This window comes from Pteronotus mesoamericanus, unplaced genomic scaffold (assembly GCF_021234165.1).
Source record: "Pteronotus mesoamericanus isolate MK-2021 breed Mesoamerican mustached bat unplaced genomic scaffold, CSHL_Meso_final scaffold_54, whole genome shotgun sequence".
NCBI lineage: Eukaryota > Metazoa > Chordata > Mammalia > Chiroptera > Mormoopidae > Pteronotus > Pteronotus mesoamericanus.
In genome coordinates this window covers 5,339,890-5,358,568 of record NW_026555321.1, presented here as the reverse complement: position 1 = coordinate 5,358,568, position 18,679 = coordinate 5,339,890, and the positions used below count along the sequence as shown (strand labels likewise).

General features: G+C 45.8%; 2 protein-coding genes across 4 annotated transcripts in view; one reads left to right on the top strand and one right to left on the bottom strand.

Moving 5' to 3' along the window:
• Window positions 1-13,752, top strand: part of FBXL2 (F-box and leucine rich repeat protein 2) — a 41,949-nt gene extending 28,197 nt beyond the window's left edge. The window contains exons 6-15 of the mRNA XM_054595742.1: window positions 3,909-3,977; window positions 4,078-4,173; window positions 4,400-4,526; window positions 4,678-4,752; window positions 6,196-6,326; window positions 7,542-7,602; window positions 8,314-8,358; window positions 8,841-8,897; window positions 12,173-12,385; window positions 13,135-13,752. Coding sequence (XP_054451717.1) covers window positions 3,909-3,977; window positions 4,078-4,173; window positions 4,400-4,526; window positions 4,678-4,752; window positions 6,196-6,326; window positions 7,542-7,602; window positions 8,314-8,358; window positions 8,841-8,897; window positions 12,173-12,385; window positions 13,135-13,242 — 982 coding nt within the window. The 3' untranslated portion in view covers window positions 13,243-13,752. The remainder of the gene's footprint in view (window positions 1-3,908; window positions 3,978-4,077; window positions 4,174-4,399; window positions 4,527-4,677; window positions 4,753-6,195; window positions 6,327-7,541; window positions 7,603-8,313; window positions 8,359-8,840; window positions 8,898-12,172; window positions 12,386-13,134) is intronic.
• Window positions 13,753-14,077: 325 nt separating this feature from the next.
• UBP1 (upstream binding protein 1) overlaps window positions 14,078-18,679 on the bottom strand; it is a 59,149-nt gene continuing 54,547 nt past the window's right edge. For all 3 annotated transcript variants that reach the window (XR_008530970.1, XM_054595480.1, XM_054595481.1), the window contains one exon: window positions 14,078-17,092. Coding sequence is in view for 2 of the 3 variants with exons in the window: in XM_054595480.1 (XP_054451455.1) it covers window positions 17,055-17,092 (38 nt within the window). In the remaining variant the exon portion in view is untranslated. The remainder of the gene's footprint in view (window positions 17,093-18,679) is intronic.

Genomic DNA, 18,679 nt, shown 5'->3' with positions numbered 1-18,679 from the left:
ATATTTTAGTTCAAAATGCATTATCTTTGCCTTTTGATTTCTTTGTTGACCCATGGCTTATTTAGAAATGTATTATTTAGTTTCCAAATATTTGGACACTTCCCAGATTTCTATGTTATTGATTATTATTTAATTCCATTATGATCAGAGAATATACTTTGTATGATGTGAATCCTTTTAATTTTATTGAGATTTGTTTTGTGGCCAAGAGTATGGTCTATTTTGGTAAATGTTCCATGTGCTTTTAAAAAGAATGTGTATTCTGTTGTTGGATGGAGTGTTCTATGAATTGGTTGAGGGTGTTGATACAGTCTTCTGTATCTTTGCTGATTTTCTGACTTCTCAATTGATCAAATATTGAGAGATGTATTGAAATCTCTGCCTGTAATTTTAGATTAGTTTGTTTTACCTTGCAGTTTTATCAGTTTCTTCCTTCATGTATTTTGAATTTATTAGGTATATAAACATTTAAGATTGTTGTGCTTTTTTTCATGATCACATGGTCATCTTTTATTCCTGGTAATATTCTGTACTTCAAGTGTACTTTTTCTGAAATAACATAGCCAATCCAACTTTTTTTTTATTGGTGTTGGCATGGTATATGTTTTTCCATTCTGTTGCTTCTAACTGATTTGTATCCTTATATTTAAAGTTGGTTTCTTGTACGCAGTATATAGCTGGGTTTGCTTTCTTTGGTCCAGGTAATTTACATTTAACGTTGTTATGGATGAGGTGTGCTGTTTGTCTTCTGTTTTGTCACATGCATTCTTTCTTCCCTTTGCTGCTTTTTCTGCCTTCTGTTGGACTGAGTATTTGTTGTGATTCTATTTTATATCCTTCTTTTGGATCAGTACCTATAACTCAGTGTTTTGTCATTTGAGTGGTTGTGTTAGAGTGTATAGTGTACATCTTTTAGTTACTATAATCTCACCTCAGATTTTAACCATACATATAATTCCATTTTTCCTTGCTCAGCTTTCATGCTATTATTCTTAAACATTTTAATCTATGTATGATATAAATTTTACACTAGGTTGTTAGTATTTTTAACAATTATTTTTAACAATTATTTTTAAAGATATTTCAATAACTGAAATATTGGCTTTACATGCTTAAGTAGTTACCATTTCCGGCATTCTTCACTCCTTTCTGTAGACACAAATTTCCATCTACTGTCACTTCTTTTCTGCCCAAAGAACGATCTTTAACATTTCTTGTACTGCAGGTCTCAGGAATTCTTTCAGCACTTCTATGTCTGAAAAAAAGAAAACTTTTTACCTTCATTTTTGAAAAAGTGTTATTGAGTATAGAATTGGATGGTGACCGTTTTTTGTTTTCTATATACTAAAGATGCTGCTGCGCTGTTTTTCTTGCTTTTTCTCTTGCCAATGAGAAGACTTCTTTCACCCTTATTTTTGTTCCTCTATGCATAACATCTTTTTCGGCTGCTTGTAAGGTATTTTCTATCACCATTTTTGACAGATTTGGTTATTATGTTCCTTGGTATATTTTTCTTCGTGTTTCTTGAGCTTGGGATTTTTCTTACAGCTGCAGGTTTCCAGGTGTGGGAAATCTTCGGCCATTATTTCTTAAGATCTTTCCCCCTCCCCGCTGTCTCCTGTTCTTCAGAGGCTCCACTCGCATGTATATGAGGTGGATGGAGGCTGCTCCTCAACTCCCTCATGCTCTGTTCTTTTTCCCTTGTTTTGTCTCCCTGTTTCATCTTGAATAGCTTCTGTTGCTGTTCCCTCACGTTCGCCAGGTGTTGCTACCACAGTGTCTGATCTGCTCTTAGTCTCATGCAGCGAATTTTTATCTCAGCCATTGTGGTTTTCATACCTAACAGTTTTAGGTTGCGGCTTTTAAAAATATCTTTCATGTCTCTACATAACATATTTTTAACATGTTTCATCTTTAGCCTCATAGAACTCTGTTCTACAGAACGCAGTTATAGTAACTGAACACCTTTGTCTGCTGTCTCTGACATCTGTGTCAATTCTGGCTGAGCCGCAATAGACTGAATTTTCTTCTCATTATGAAGAAGATGCATTTTCCATCTTTGAATGCATGGTAATTTTTTGTTCAATGCCAGGCATTGTAAATTTAACTTTGGGTGCAGATATTTTTGTATTTCTATAAATATTCTTTTTTTTTAGAGAAGGGAAGGGAGGGAGAAAGAGAGGAAGAGAAGCATCAATGTGTGCTTGCCTCTCGTGAGCCCCGCTCCAGGAACCTGACCCACAACCCAGGCATGTGCCCTGACTTGAATTGAACTGGCGACCTTTTGCTTCACAGGCTGGCACTCAGTCTACTGAGCCACACCAGCCAGCGCAATATTCTTGAGTTTTGTTCTGAAGTACTTCAGTTACTTGGACCTAGTGCCTTTCAGATTTTGTTCTTACAATTTGTTAGTTTGGACCAAAGTGGCATTTGGTCTAGGGCTACTAATACTCCACTCCTGAGACAAGAGCCTTCTCATTACTCTACCCAGTGCCCCCTGAATTGTGACATTTATGACCGTTTGTTGGTGGGAATAGGCATCCTTTCTGGCTCTGGGTGAGCTCTCACTGCTGTGCCCTCTAATGTTGTTTTTTTTTTTTTTGGTGACGGGAATCCTCTGCAGATCTCTGAAGTTTTTCCTGTGTAAAGTTGATTTCTTTTCTGATAGCTCTAACTGCCTTGGGCAGAGACTTATGGCTCCACACCCTCAGCTCAGGGAGCCCACCAGGCGCCAGCTGGCATCACTTCCCTGAGCTAGAGCAGGGCCGAAGGGCAGGCCGAGCAACATCTGGTGCGAGAACAGCTTTTGGAGGCATTCGGGTACTGCGCAGAAGAGTCAGTTCTCAATCTTACAAGATATGTTGAAGCTAAATTTTAGGCAAATGCAGATAACCTTGCTGACTATGTTAAACATTAAGTGGCAAGTAGGAGATGTTTAATTTTCCGCTTCTGGCCTTGCCACCCACCCACACATCATTGAAGAAGTCGCCCTTCATGATTCACTGTCTTCACCAGTGAGTGGACAGTTATTGATACTGATCAACTACTGACCCTATCGATGGCCAGAGACAGTTTTTCCAGAAAGGCTCTAGGGTAACCAAGTGACAGCATGGCACAGCACAAGAAAGATTCAGCCCTCGTGCTTCCAGCTGATCTTTCTGTAGAGGGGAGGATAGCAGGAAGCCCGGACTCGATTCTTAGTTGACCCCTGAGATGTGGAAGAAGGAGAGCTAAGACGGACACGTAGTCAGGCTAGAGCAGCGGCTTTCGCAGTGCGCCGCGGCACGCTGGCGAGCCCCAGGACGTTTTAAAATGTGCAGCACCTGACTAGTCATGGGCGCTGATCTCTTTTCCCTTAGATTGTCAAATAAAAAATGACAGCAGCCAACACAACAATAGCCGTCTGGTGAGAATCAATCAAAATTATACTTATTTTTTTGTCAGATCAGCAAAAATAGATCTTTTGGTGGGTACTAAAAGTGAATTTTAGCAATTGGTGTATGTGTGCCATGAGATGGAAAAGGCTGAAAACCGCTGCTCTAGAGCTTTGCTTTTCTAAGGGCGGCCCCCAGAGGAGCAGTCCTGGCCTCACCTGAGAGCCCGCTCCCGCGAAGCGCCGGCCATCGAGCGATTTGCCTGGATCTGCCATCATGGTGTATAACCAGGGCCGGAACCCTGGCGTTTTCGTGTGCACATTAGAGTTTGAGGAGCACCGGTACCTATAATCAGCGATAATATATTGTACACTTAGAATTTTGTTACGCGAATATATCTCATGTTAAGTGTTGTTTGCCCCAAAAAATGAAATTTTAAGTTGGAGGAGCACTGTTCTAAATGAATGGTTACTCATGCCCTCTCGTGGCTGCCCAGCGACTTGCAGGAAGTTTTAAAATATTTTCTCATTTCAGGACCTTTGCTCAGAACTGCCGCAACATCGAACATTTGAACCTCAATGGGTGCACAAAAATCACTGACAGGTAAGTAATGAGAATTAGTTTGGTGACTAACTGGCTCTGGGGAGACAGAGAGGAGAGAAACATAGTTGAAAATGTCTGTAGTGCCTCTGCTTTTTTCCAGCACGTGTTACAGCCTAAGCAGGTTCTGTTCCAAGCTGAAGCATCTGGATCTGACCTCCTGTGTGTCCATTACGAACAGCTCCTTAAAGGGACTCAGGTAAGGGTGCCTGTGGTTTGCGGGCAACAGAAGCACCCAAAGCTGCGAACGTGTTGTTGTGCCTGAAGCCCTTCTCAGGCTCCACCGGAGCAGAAAGTGGGCCGCTCACGCAGGTCGCAGAGGTTCTCGCGCCCCCGGATCGCTTGCGATCCGCTAACCTCAAGGTTGGCGGTAGCTCCTCTCCGGGACGGACTGCGCAGCGCCGTTTTGCTTCTTGTTCTCCCAGCGAGGGCTGCCGAGGCCTGGAGTACCTGAACCTGTCCTGGTGCGATCAGATCACAAAGGACGGCGTGGAGGCACTGGTGCGAGGCTGCCGAGGCCTGAAAGCCCTGCTCCTGCGGGGCTGCACGCAGGTACCGGGCGTGGACACGGCCGGGGGCCCCTGCCGTTCCCCTCAAGTTAGCTTCATGTGGGCGCTTGGTTGGGGGTGTGCTGCCGCTTTTTCCTGGGTGCCCCACTGCGCCCTCACCGGTGCCCCCGCTCTGGTTTTCTCTGTCCACCCAGTTAGAAGACGAAGCTCTCAAACACATTCAGAATTACTGCCATGAGCTCGTGAGCCTCAACTTACAGTCCTGCTCAGTAAGTGATGTGCCTCTCGTGTGCACCGCCCCTGCCCCTGCGCCTCCCCTCCCCCAACCCCGCCGCCCTGCTCCGGGTTTGCTTCCTCAGGGGCCTGCTGCGGGCCAGCCCTCCTGCAGTGCCCCGGGCGGGTCTCCTCCATCCCTTCTGTGGTCTGTCCATCTGCCGCAAGATGCAACACAACCATCTGAACAGAAAAGCCAATGCAAAGCCACTGACGTTTCCCCTACAAATAATAGGCATCGGGGTCTCAGGTTATTTTAGGCTATCAGGGGTGCCGTCACTGACCCGCGCAATTCATGGTAAGGTCACGGTGTCTTTTTTTTTTTTTTACTTACAAAGTGGGGGTGGTGACACTTGTCACGTTGTCTCAGTACATGAATGACAGATATGAAAATGCATTAAAGATTAATTTTCATCAGAGCAGCAGTCTGTGAAAAGCTATCGTTCCTGCTTCCCTGCCATTGCGAATATTAGTAATTGAAGAGGATGCTTTCTACTTCCCGCTGGGTTTCTCAAGGCGAACGTCCATTTTGGGAAAATAAAGAGAAATCCTTTGCATTTGGCATTTAGTCCCTGAATCATAAACCTTTAGAGTCCTTGAGAATGGAGGGTAAAGGAGAAGCTATCTTCTGGACACGTGTTGACCTTATGGGCCTGCACTGTTCAAAATAGGATCTCGCCCTGGTTGCTGTGCTTAGTGGATTGAGCGCCGGCCTGTGAACCAAAGGGTCGCTGGTTCAATTCCCAGTCAGGGCACATGCCTGGGTTGTAGGCCAGGTCCCCAGTAGGGGGTATGCGAGAGGCAACCACACATTGTTGTTTCTCTCCCTCCTTTACTATCTCTCTAAAGATAAATAAATAGGACCTTGAATTGCATGTCACCTAGCTCTGGCCATGACTTGAAGTGTGACATAAATGTGCATGTTTATCTCCACATAAGTTAGTATATTTAAATATACTACTTTGAATGTTCATTTATCAATAATTTAGTGATTTATTTAATTTTGCCATGTTCTAAGCATTTGAGGAAATATTACAGACGTGTAGGATTTATACCGTAGGTAACCAAAGCATTAATCTATAGAAATTCAACCAAGAATTAATATATCACTTAGTCAGGTCTCGAGCTCTTTATTTAATTTGATTTTTAATAAAATTTTACTAATTTTTTTCTGAAAAAAATATCCAGTGAATCTGGGCAGGGAAATAGAATTTTGGAATATATATCACCCTGCTCAGTAATGCTGCGTTTTTAAAGCTGTGCAGAAGTAACGTAAATGCGCGTCTGCCGCGCCTGCCGCCCTGCCTTGGTTAAATCGCGGGGATGCAATGCCAGGACCCGGCAGCTAAACCAGCGCACCCACAGGAGACCCCATGTCTCTGCTGCTCCCTTTCAGTGTGCTGGCGCCTCTGACTTTCCTTCCCGGTTTGGTTCCCCAGCGCATCACTGATGACGGCGTGGTGCAGATCTGCAGGGGCTGCCACCGGCTGCAGGCCCTCTGCCTCTCGGGCTGCAGCAACCTCACGGACGCCTCCCTCACGGCCCTGGCCCTGAACTGCCCAAGACTTCAGTGAGTCGCTGCCCTGCCTTGGGCTTTGCTGCTCAGAGTGTGGCGGGGCTGAGCCCGAGGGCTTCCTGGGGGAGAGCGGAATTGGGGCTGGAGGCGGTGGCAGTGGCGGTGGCGTTGCTGTCAGAGGGATTGCGGGGGCGGGAGGCGGGCTGCAGCGGGGCATCCAGTGCATTTTGGGATGTGGGGGTCAGTGCTGAGCTGCCCACCACCGGGGAATCGAACCCTTAATATCTTGATGGACTGCACACGTTTACCCCCCACCCCAGTTTGCTTCGTCCTGTCGTTACTTTGACATCAGAGTGGTGCGATCGTGAGCAGGGCGATAGCCCCGTGTCCACGTCACGTTTCTGCCTCTAAAGCAACTGCTGAACGGACAGAATTGGGGGTGGGTGGGGCTGGGGCATCCCAGTGGACTTATTCATCACCTCCTAGTGGAAGAAAAGCTTTGTTTGTTTTCATAAATAGGGATGTGTTTTCTGATTCTCCTTATAATACTGTGAATATTAAATCTTTAATAATGGCAACAAATAGTAATCATCGTTAATGTCGGTTGAATCCCAGGCTCTGCGTTAGGCCCCTTTCTAAGCGTTGTCTCCCATAACCCTCACCCACCTCGGGTGGAGGTGCCGTTGTCCTCACTGCTCAGAGGAGAACCTCAGACTCCAAGAAAATCATGTAATTTGTCCTGGATCGCACGATGAGTAAGAAGGAAAACTGGAACTTGAACTTGCTGAGTTTGACTTCAAAACCAGCAGTCTTAACCTCTATACAATGTTGTTTTATTTTTTTTACTTGCCAGTGAAATGGATCCATTTCTTGTATCAGTTATGTATCAAGGATTGTCTATTTTTGTTTTTTGCCCACTTGTCTTACTGTTGTAGAGAATATTCTAGATAATTTTGATATTTCTGCATAGTAAAAGGAATCTGTGTGATTAAAACTGGTCAGAAAGGTCAAAATTATTTTAAAAACAGCAGCAGCAACCATGTGCTGGTGTTGTGGGGAATCCCTGGATTTACTGTCCCGAGTTTGGGGTGGGACTTAGGGCAGGTCACGTTCCTTGCTAAGCTTCACTCTCTTCACCTGTCCAGTGGGGACAGTATGTGCATTTACAACCCTTAGGGCCGAGACCAGAAACAAGAGTGTGTGCCAGAGGGGCATGTATGTCTACTGTTAACCGTTGCTCTTTTTCCCCCCCTGAACTCCGCACCGCAGGATTTTGGAGGCCGCCCGGTGTTCCCATTTGACTGACGCGGGTTTTACACTTTTAGCTCGGGTAAGATGGAGGTTTTAAAAGATAAAACCAAACTCTAAGTCACCTCCCTCCTTCAAAGTGACTTGGAGGGCTTTTGGAGTGTGCGTAGCGCTACCTTTGGAAATGACGGGGCCACAGAGGAGAGTCCCCGGGGCGTTTTGCATTTTTCCCAGGTGGTCGGAAAGCTGGGGAGGGCTCGGGAGAGGTCTGGCCTCTCTCAGTGCTCGGGTGGGGCCGCCTCCCTGGGAGGAGGTGCCCTTCCTCACACAGCGGCGTCCCCGGCGGGGCTGGGCTCTGCCTCTGCTCCATCTCCCACGTCGCTGCGCAAATGAGGACCGCCACGGGCCCCTGCCCCCCGCCCCCCCACCCCTGCCTGTTGCTGGAATGTTTGTCCTCCTGGGAGTGCTGATGCGCTTTCTCCTACCCCGAATCCCCCCCCGCCCCCCACACCCCCTCAAAGAACCTGTGCTGCAGCTGGTGTCTGTGAAGGTGTAGGCACTGCCTCTCTGGGGTGAGAGGAAGAAGTGCACCTACTCCCTTTTCCAAAATGAGAGATTCGGGGGGCACCTGCTTAGAAATGCTGGCCGCTTGGGTCTCTTTAGGATCAGGGCACATTTCCTAATGGAAGAGAACAAGGACACTGGGCCAGTAGTTGGACAGTGTCATGGGGCAAGCCACCAGGGTTGCCGTTACCAGTGACCCATGGTGAGGGGTGTCCGTGGACTCTTTCAGAATTGCCACGACCTGGAGAAGATGGACCTTGAAGAGTGCCTCCTGGTGAGTGGACGCCTCGTCGCTGACGGCCAGGCGTGGCCAGGCGTGCCGGCTGGCTGTCGCCTGGACCCTCCGGGCCCCCACACAGGCCAGGGCAGTGGGACCCATGAACTTTGGTCTATTCTCTGTCATCAGCCAGCTACAGCCGAGTTCAGAATAGCTCCATGTTTTGCCAAACATTGTAAAGGCTCTTATTTTCACAGAATTTAAGACTACATAGAGTCCCAGGGGACACTCCTTGTCCCCTCTCTTTGTCCCTGGTCCCTAGGCCCCCTTAGGGAGCCAGAGAAGAGACCAAAGAATGCTCTGCTCCTGCAGGAGTGGGCAGAGTTGAGGATGCTGATGAAAGGTGCTCCCTGCCTAAGCAGAGTGTGCTTGAGCTGAGTTGTTAACTCTCTTGCACCTTGATTCCCGTGCTCAGAAGCCATAATTAGGCGTTACATTCCGGTGTAGAAGCCACACTGACGCAGCGTGTTTCTCTCCAGATAACCGACAGCACACTCATCCAGCTCTCCATCCACTGTCCTAAACTGCAAGCCCTGGTGAGTCTGTTTTCGTGACATCAGTCACCTCTTAGGGATGGAAGGACCTTCCCACCACAGCGGGAATCTGGGTTTCCTTTCTATAAATGCATTGCGTTCCTGGTGTCAAAGACCTATTAGTTGGGCTAACACGGGAGGCAGGGTATCTAAATGTCACTGCTTTAATTTTAGGATATGAACCTAATAGAGGGACCCATATCCTTACTACTTTACCTCACTCAAGTTCCTCTTAGTCTTGTCGTGTGGAGTGAAAATGAGCATGGTAAAGTGATACCATCTGAGAGGAAAAGGCTGGTTGCTCTGGCTTTGTAAGTTTGAAATCGGGGAGGATGATGCCTCCAGCTTTGTGTTATATTTGCATTTCATATCTGTATATATGTATATACATACACTTCCTCTTCTGTATACATACATACTATATAATTAATATTAATAAACAGAATGTATTAGAAGATCCACATGAGCAGGGAGAACACGGACACTCGCACGCACAGCTCACACCGGGAGCCGGGGCGGGGGTGGGAGCCGGCTCACGGGGCGAGCCAGACACGCCCAGCGACCCCCTCGCTGCGGACACCCCACTTAACTGGCGAATAAAGCTGTGGCTCAGAGCAGGTAACTAGCCCAGAGTTACACAGCCGCTCAGAGGCCCCAGGCCTCCTGACCACACAGGACCCGGTCTTCCCAGGCCGGGCCCACAACAGATTTTTGGAAGCCAGCGTCCTCTGTCTTTGACGCCAGCTCCGTCCTCGGAGGGTAGAATTTATAACATCGTTAAAGCGCCATTTGGCCTTGAGTTACTCTCCCCACCATGTTTCCTTGTTTCCACATTGCCTCTGGACAGCTATTGCGCCTTCTGAGTTTGGGGTCGGATTTCAGAGATTAGTCAGGAATCTACCTGTATCCAGATTCTCTGACTAACCCGTTTTCCATCTATGTGTTACAATAATAGTTCCAGTGAAGTCTTAACTCCCAAATTGGTTCAGATTCCATGTGAGATCATAAGGTTTCACTCTTTCTCTGACTGACTTCACTTAGCATGGTGCCCTCCAGATCCACCCGTGTTGTCACAAACGGCAGGAGATCCTTCTTCATGGCTGAATACTCCACTGTGTGTGTATCTCTGTCTCATTTTCTTTCCCCATTTATCCAGTGATGGACACTAAGGTTGCTCCCACATCTTGCCTATTAAATAGTATATAATGCTGCAATGAACTCGGGGATGCATATATGTTCTTTAAACTGTTTTCATTTTCTTCAAATACCTAAAAAGTGGAATTGCTGGATCATCTAATAGTTCTCTTTTTAATTTTTTTGAGGAACCTTCTGGTTCCAATAGTAATTGCACCAATTTACATTCCCACCAGTAATGCACAAAGCTTCCCTTTTCTCCACATCTTCACCAACACTTGTTACTTATTTTTTTGATAATAGCCATTCTAACAGGTGTCTGTCTGTATGCCAGTACTGCACTGTTTTGACAACTCTAACTTTGTACTACAGTTTGAAACAAGGGAGCATAATGCCTCCAGCTTTGTTCTTTTTAAGATTGCTTTGACTTATCAGGGTCTTTTGTGGTTCCATGCAAATTTTAGAATTGTTTTGTGAATACCACTGGAATTTGATAGGGATTGCACTGAAGCTGTAGATTGCTTTGGTACTATGAACCTTTTTAACAATATTTATTTTCCAGCATGGAATTTGTGTCTTTAATCTCTTTCATCCATGTCTAATAGTTTTCAGTGTATAGGCCTTTCACATCCTGGTTAAATTTATTTCTAGGTATTTTATTATTTTCCATGAAGATGTAAATGGGATTGTTTTCTTAATTTCTGATAATTTGTTACTAATCTATAGACAGCAGGTTTTTATATATTGATTTTGTATCCTGCAACTTTACTGAATTCATTTGTTCTAACAGTTTTTTGGTGGAGTCCTTAGGATTTTCTATGTATATTATGTCCTTTGTAAACAGTGAGTCTTACTTCCAATTCCAATTTGGATGCCTTTTATTTCTTCCTCTGGCCTAATCGCTCCGGCACCAGTAGGAGCTCCCCCCGGCCCCCAGGAGTTACTGGCACCCTGCCATATGGCACAGCAGGGAGCACAGAGCAAGTACCGAGCACACGCCTGCCTTTGGTGGTCTCTACAAAGGATTAGTTGGCCCTGAGACATGTATCAATTAAAAGCCAGCCCCTCTGGCAGGAGCTCCGATGAGCAGCTAACAGGCCTCTTTCACAGAAAGACTGAGCTTCCTGGGTCTGTTGGCTCTTACTGGGCCCTTGAGGTGGCAGCTATTTAGGAACTCTTCCTCTGTTGGTTACAGTCCTGTGGGACCTACCTGCGTAAGCCCCACTGGCCACCAGAGCCAGAGATGTAGTGTTCCCTGACGTGAAGCTCCCCACTAAGAGAGAATGGCGCTCCAGGGTGCCAGACGGCAAGGACGGTGCACACCAGCGGGAGAGGCGGGGAGCAGGGAGGTGGTGCCAGCAGGAAAGGAAAAGAGCCCCGAAGTTTAAATGGCACCCTCCGGCTAGAGCCGCTGCAGTGCACAAAGGTGGCATCCCAGAACACCCCCAAATCGGTGTCTAAGCAGAGGCGCACCCCTCAGGCTGGTGCTCCAAGACAAACTGTAAGTGATCCCCTCACCCGCATCCGTCTAGGCGCCCCTCGACTGGCCGGGTCCATGCTGGGCCTGGGGCCGGTGAGGGCCATTAAGGCCTGTTAAGGCCTGTTTCTCAGGTGCTACAGTCTTGCGGCCCCGAGCCTGCTGGTTTTCAAAGGTGTTCCTTTGGGGGCCTCTCAGGTGTAGGTCTTAAAAGTCAGAGGCGCACCAGGTGGGGTTTTGACCCTTCCCTCCTTAGGGATAAGCTCCGTTTCGAGTCCCTCCCACTGGGGGTCGCTGCCCTGGGAGTGGCGTTTTTGGCGGGATTGTGTCCCAGCCTCTCCTTCTCGCACCTGCTGCTTGTGTAGTTGCTCAGCTTGTCGCCAGGTGTTTTCAGGGCGGTGGTTCCCTGCGCATCTGTAGATTGGTTTGTTCATGGGAGGTGAGTTCAGGATCTTCTTCACCATCTTGAGCCAGAGCGTTCCCTGCAATTTTAACTTGGTTTAACAGTCAGAAAGGTGAGAGAAGCCACTGCCCAGTGGCAGCTTTGTGTTTGATCCTCCTGTTGGCAAGTGGTTGCTCTGGGACGGGCCAGCTCCCCTGCCTCTCCTAGGTCACGAGCCTTGGCACGAGGGCCTTGCAAACACCTGCCCTTCTCTCGCTGTTGCAGAGTCTGTCCCACTGTGAGCTCATCACAGATGACGGCATCTTGCACCTGAGCAATAGCGCCTGCGGCCACGAAAGACTGCGAGTGCTGGAACTGGACAACTGCCTCCTCATCACCGACGTGGCCCTAGAACACCTGGAGAGCTGCCGCGGCCTGGAGCGCCTGGAGCTGTACGACTGCCAGCAGGTTACCCGCGCGGGCATCAAGCGGATGCGGGTACGTGTGGGTGAGAGCTGGCTCGCCCGGCGCGGTTCCTAAACAAGCAACAGGTCCGCTGGGAAACCAGCATTCTCCCTAGGATGTATAAATAAGTGGAACAAATCGATGTTTCTCTCTCTCTCCGTAGCTCTCTAAAAATAAAAACCAGCCACATTCTGCATTCTGTCCTAAACCCGTAGTTACTCAAACTAATGTTACACAAGTGTCTCCTTAGACTGCTTCAAAATTTCCTCAATTAGACCCCACCCTGGAAGATTCAGCTTCCAAAACAGGTTCCACAGTCTGGTGACCAAGCACCCTTATATGGAAAAGGGCTTGAGGTCATTCCCAGTAGAAGGTTGAATGTGGTCTTGGCCAACTTCCAGGTGAGAGCGCTTCATACAATGTGGCTTTCTTTCCACACACAGTTCATTATTTTCTTGAATTCACTCTAAGTTTTTAGCTTTGCATTCACACCCAGAAGAGCTCCAGGATGCGTGCGGCAGCTGTTGAGAACGCCACTCACTGTGCACACAGCGCCAGTGACTACCCCTGGGCAGACATAGTCTCCATCAGCCTTCCTTTGTCTTTAGAAGGTGCTGTTTTAAGGGATGTGCTGTGTAAACAGGAGTTCTTTTTGAACTATTTGCCTACTAGTAAAAGTGAAGTTGATTCTACATGGAGAACTACAGGCTTTTCTAGGTTTATGCCTATAACCCCCAGAATATCAGTGTGAAGATTATTCCACTTTTCCCTTTTATTTCCAGGCTCAGCTCCCTCATGTCAAAGTCCACGCGTACTTTGCGCCTGTCACTCCGCCGACAGCAGTGGGAGGCGGCGGACACCGGCTGTGCAGGTGTTGTGTCATCCTCTGACAGCTGCTGCCTGGGCCCCGCGCCGCAGACGACCTGAGCCTTCCCTGCCTTCTCCACCGTCGCCGCACTCTGTTGATTCTCCATTGGGCAAGGCTTTTCCAGGTAAAAGACTTCTGTAGGGACTGCAGTAACTTCTGTGGGTGAGAGTTTTCACCTCGATTCTGCTGCCGTGCAATCAAAGCCTTGTGTCAGTAAGCACACAGCAAGGGCGGTCTCCTTCAGCCAGGACCGTGCAAGAAACCTGGTTTCTTGAAGAGGTGGGTGTACCTTCCTAGGTACCCAAGTTCTGTCCTCGGCTTTGTCAGCATCACGCAGACAGACCATCAGTGTTAGCACAAACTGAGCAGAAAAAACAGGCTGTTGACTTCCTACCTGACACTTGAGACAGCGGCCTGCTTCAATTCATGACAGCTCCATTTTGATTAGCAGGACTTTTCCACTTTGAAGATTAAATAGCAACGTCGTCAGTGACTGTACTGCAAATTCATAGTACCTGATAGTTTTATATGTAGAGACTTACGTGGAAGGCACGTTAAGAAGTTTCCATGAGACACCAAAGAAATGAGGACTCTAAACTGGGTGGAGCAGGGCCTTCACCTCTGTTTCTGTCAACTTGTCACATACACTTTTGGGGACCAAAAACAAAGTCAACTCAGAATTTGTGCTGCCTGAGGGGAAATTATAAGCTCTAGTGTATGCTACAGCACACAATTTTATCATAGGAGAAAAGCTAATCACGTCATCTCACAAAACTGGGGGGACCTTAAAGCAATAGAACTGAATAGGCTTAAGTTATCTATAATATGATCGATTAAAAATAATGAATGGATGCATGTAGAATGGGTGTGATTTTTTTCCAAGTTTATTTTAAAATCTTAGAAATCAAGTTACACCAAACTGTTCAGAAGTCGTACACACTTAAAACTCAGATCAGTGAAGTGTTGGCACCTTTGAGACTCAAAATATAAAAATGAATAAACCATCGCAATGCTTAAGTCAGAAGGTTTTATTGCTATAACCTGTGGCAGATCAATCTGAGCAAAACCATTTCCCAAATTCAAGACCTTCCTAATGTTATCTAAAACCTGGTAAGATGACCTAGTTCCTGCCTGTGCTGTCCACAGTTGTCATCTTTACTAAGATTAGGAACCCAGTGCCACCTTCACGGCGAATGTGTGTTAACAGTAGCTGATCCTTCCTAGCAACCACAGCCTGGACTGAGGAGTCCAGAGCTTGGGAGCTGAGGCGAAACAGCAAAAACAAGGTGTTATTTTTTCCCATGACTAGCCATACTTCTGTTAGACAGTTTTAGAAGCATTTAAGATACAATGCCGCAACTGCAATCTAGGGAGGGCATATACATAAATGCACAACCCCATAAATTAACTCAACGGGACCACCAGAATAAGCATTAAAGTCCTGATGATTTTATTGCTTGGTATACTCTGGTCTTCACTGGTCTAAAATTTTTGCAGTTATTTAAATATACTTTTGCACCACTGTGAGGGGGACTGATGCAGGACGCTATTTAAATAAACAAAACATAACACAGACGTGCTTCAGTGATTATGAATGATCGTTTCTATTTTATGTAAATGCCCAGGGCCTTCTGTACATTACCTCCTTTGAGCTAGGATACAACCTATCACAGCTACTGTACTCAGTGCTTAGTGACCTCACTTACACAATAGGAGAACCTCTGGTAAGAATCAGGTTTGCTTCTGCTTCAGGTGTGGAAGTTATGGAATAACAGATTAGCATCAACTTTGAGAAAGCAATCAGAAAAGAAAGAACACAGGCCTCGCCTCTTCTAAAACACTCGGACTGGTAGGAACCCAGAACATACACAAGGAGTCTCTCAATTCTGTTGATTTGTGACTCTGGCAGGAACTAGGATTTTAAATGAGACACACATTTTGCAAAACAGTCGGAAAACATTTATTATACTGAGATGTATACATCCTACTATTAAAAAAACAAAGTAGCAAATTTGCTGGTGCCATCATTTTTTCACTTGGACAGACTAATGCTCAACACCACTTGGTGTAATTTCAAGTTTGATGAGTTCTTAATTATTTTTACCCCACTTCTAAACCATGATGAAGAGTTCAATATAGCACACAGCATTAAATGACACTTACTGTTCCATAAACTGTGAGACTCAAAAAGAAATGCTAAGTAGACAAGCAAAACTAAAACAACAGAAGCTCACTTCTCTCCCAAGTGACTGGTACAGAAAACGTGGTCATACAAAAGCAAGAGGGAGAATGACAGAAGGGAAGGCCCTGCTGCTTTAGGGTCTGTAAGGGTCACACTGAAGATGGCGATACTTAGAAACAGTGCCGCTTGGAATCAGACAACCTCCTTTATGGGAAAGATTTGAAATTCAATCTGACTCATTCCTATTTCTGCCTGAACAAAGATGAGGATCAAATAGGACATTCAAAACCAAGACACCTAGGTAAGTGGACAGAGTTGCTATAATTAAAATGGAATTTAAGTTTAAAAACAAATTGGATGTGCTACACACTACAGGCCTCAAAAATGCTTGCTTGATGAATTTTGGGAAAGGCTTTCGGGGACGGGAAGAGATAAAGATAGCAGGAAAAATTGTGAAAACAGTGGGTTCCCTTTGAAGAGTATACTGAGATAAGCATTTGGTTTTATGATAGAGGCATCCTTTTTACAGAAAAAGAAACTATTATGTGGTGTATAAAAAAGCCTCTAAATAATCACCAGAACATCTACTCATGATTGTACTAAAGCTCAATATTTGAGAAGTTTAAGGAATTTTCATGGTACAATATAGTGTTTGATTTATGATGTCTAGTGTTCCAAGAATAATTTCAACTTGTGGATAACGAAAACCCCTTAACACTAGGTCAGAAACTATACTCTTTCTCCTGCTTAAGGTCACCTACTTCCAATGCTGGGGTAGGGCTTTAAGAATGTTTAAGAAGGGGATGGTGTAGCCTGAGTTGGGATGGGCAACTGAAGACAGAGGGATGGAGGAAAAAGAGAAAGGAAACCACTTAAGTTTAAAAGGCAAGGGACTTCAAAAATGAAAACCAGAAACCAAATGCTAAAAATGAAAGCAGAAGCAAAAAGTTTTTCAATAAATCTGTGACAAAGCAAAAACAGAGAAGTCTTTGTACCTATTAGGATTTACACTGATCCTCTCGCCAAGGTACTCTGGGTAATGCAGCTTGCTTCCAGCCCTCCTGCTTGGCTCCTCCCCACCTGGCATGATTACGTGAGACGCACACCCTTAGTTAGACATGATTTCTTCTGAGAAGGTGCCGAGCCTCTTACCTGACCACAGTCCCCGTGTCAGCACATGGCATCTCTCTGCACACAGATCCCATGCTGGCTCCACAACAGCACTGTCCCCCAGCCCCAGCTCAGCAGAAGGTTCAGGCAGTAAAGGCCCAACTGGCACAGAAAGGTAAATGCCCACAGTACGTTTTTACATTCATTTCCAAACCGCATACAGTGTAAAAAGACAGCAAAGGCTGCTTCTAGGAACTCTATCTCCTGGCCTCCGCCAGAGAAGCGGGCAGGCGGCCTGCCCCGCGGCCCCGAGAACAGGCGTGCTGTCCCGACGTGCTCACTCTCACGAGGATGCTTGGCTGTGGCAGTGACAGTGAGGAGAGTCGCCTCTCATACAGCTCATTAGAAAGGTCATCTTGTGTTTTCAATATGAAACATTTCATACAGTAAAATCCAATCCCAAGACTTCTTGGATTCAGTCTTCACACACTTTTAAGCGTGACTTTATTTGGTACTGAATATAGTTCAGACTACGTAAGACATCACTTCAAAATTATGTGGATACCACCACTATTTTCAACTGCAGAAAAAGGAAAGAGAAGTTAGGTTTGGCTTTTTTTAAGCCAGACTCAGGAAAATCAAGACTATTAAATCGAAAATTCCCAGAAATCCATAACCTCCCCCCGCCCCCAGTTCAGAGGTTACTAAATAATTCTACAGGAATAAAAGCTGACTTGCTTGCTCCAGCTCCTCTTTCCTAAGGCAACTTCATGTATACATTCCCTTTCTAAACATTTTGCTTTTTGGTGCCTGGCCCACACCCCCATCAGCACCCTGAGCCTAAACACTTGCAAGTTTTGAGTGGGGAGAAGGGGCAGGTGAAACCACTGTGCCAGGGTAGGACAGTCAGCTCTCCCTGACACGGACAAATAAACTGAGTGCTTATATCCATCTTTTCTGGAAATAATTAAAATTGTGTTTATTTTTAGAGGGAGAGACACACACACACACTCTCTCTCTCTCTCTCTCTCTCTGATTTGTTGTTCCACATACTGATGCACTCACTGCTTGCTGCTTGTGTATGCCCTGACCAGGGATTGACACCCAATGCACCAAAACCTTGGGTGTACACCAAGGTTTTGGTGTATTGGGCCTACACTCTAACCAGCTGAGCTGCTGGGCCAGGGCTGGAAATAATTTTTGAACTCCAAAGAGGTAGATCAGAAACGTTTTAAGAAATGTAACACTATTTTTGCCCGATGCGCTTGTGTTTCTCCAAAAATAGGGAGAAGCAGTACAGGCATTCACCAAGGAACAAATGAATTTTTCTTGAGGACAAAAGTCTGAAAAACAGTGCACTGAGACTGGAGGGCTCTCCTGTGATGTCTGACAGTAGGAGTATCTGCCACTTTCACAGAACACAACATTGCAATTAATTGCAGTACGAATTTCCTTTTTTACATAATGTGAATTTTGCAGAGTAAAAACTGTATTGCTTTGAAAAGAAAATATTGAGCAGAGGAGTATCACGCTGAAGATGTTTGTGAAAATAAAAGGGAACCAGTTTACAGTTAAAGCTCAGCCTTACAGGTAACCTAATGGCATGGGCAACATGTCAGGCAAATAGTGAAATCATAATTTCAAAACTGTTTGGGGCTACTCCCTTTAAAGAGTGATTTCCAAGAAAGGGTGACACACGGCATCTTGCTCTTGAGATGCAGCTTTTGTGATGAGACTAGAATAAAAATTCCAACGGGTTAAAATCTAAAAGATTTCATTTATTTATTTTTACAGAGAGAGCAAGGAAGGAAAAAGAGAGGGAGAGAAACACCAGTGTGTGGTTGCCACTTGTGTGTCTCCTACTGAGGACGTGGCCCACTTTTTTAAATTTTTTTTTTTTTTTTTTGAGGGGGGGGGGGGGGAGGAGAAAGAGAAAAGACACCCAGGCATGTGCCCTGACTGGGACTCGAACCTGTGACCTTTCAGTTCACAGGCTGGTGCTCAAATCCACGGGGCAACACCAGCCAGGACTTAAAAACCTTTTTTTCATATAATTTTGCATTTAAAAATGCCTTCTTAAAGAGAAGTATTAAAAAAGTGAACAAAATGATATTCAGTACATACTTAAAATTACCTTAAATGTAAATAAAATAGATAAATGCACCAA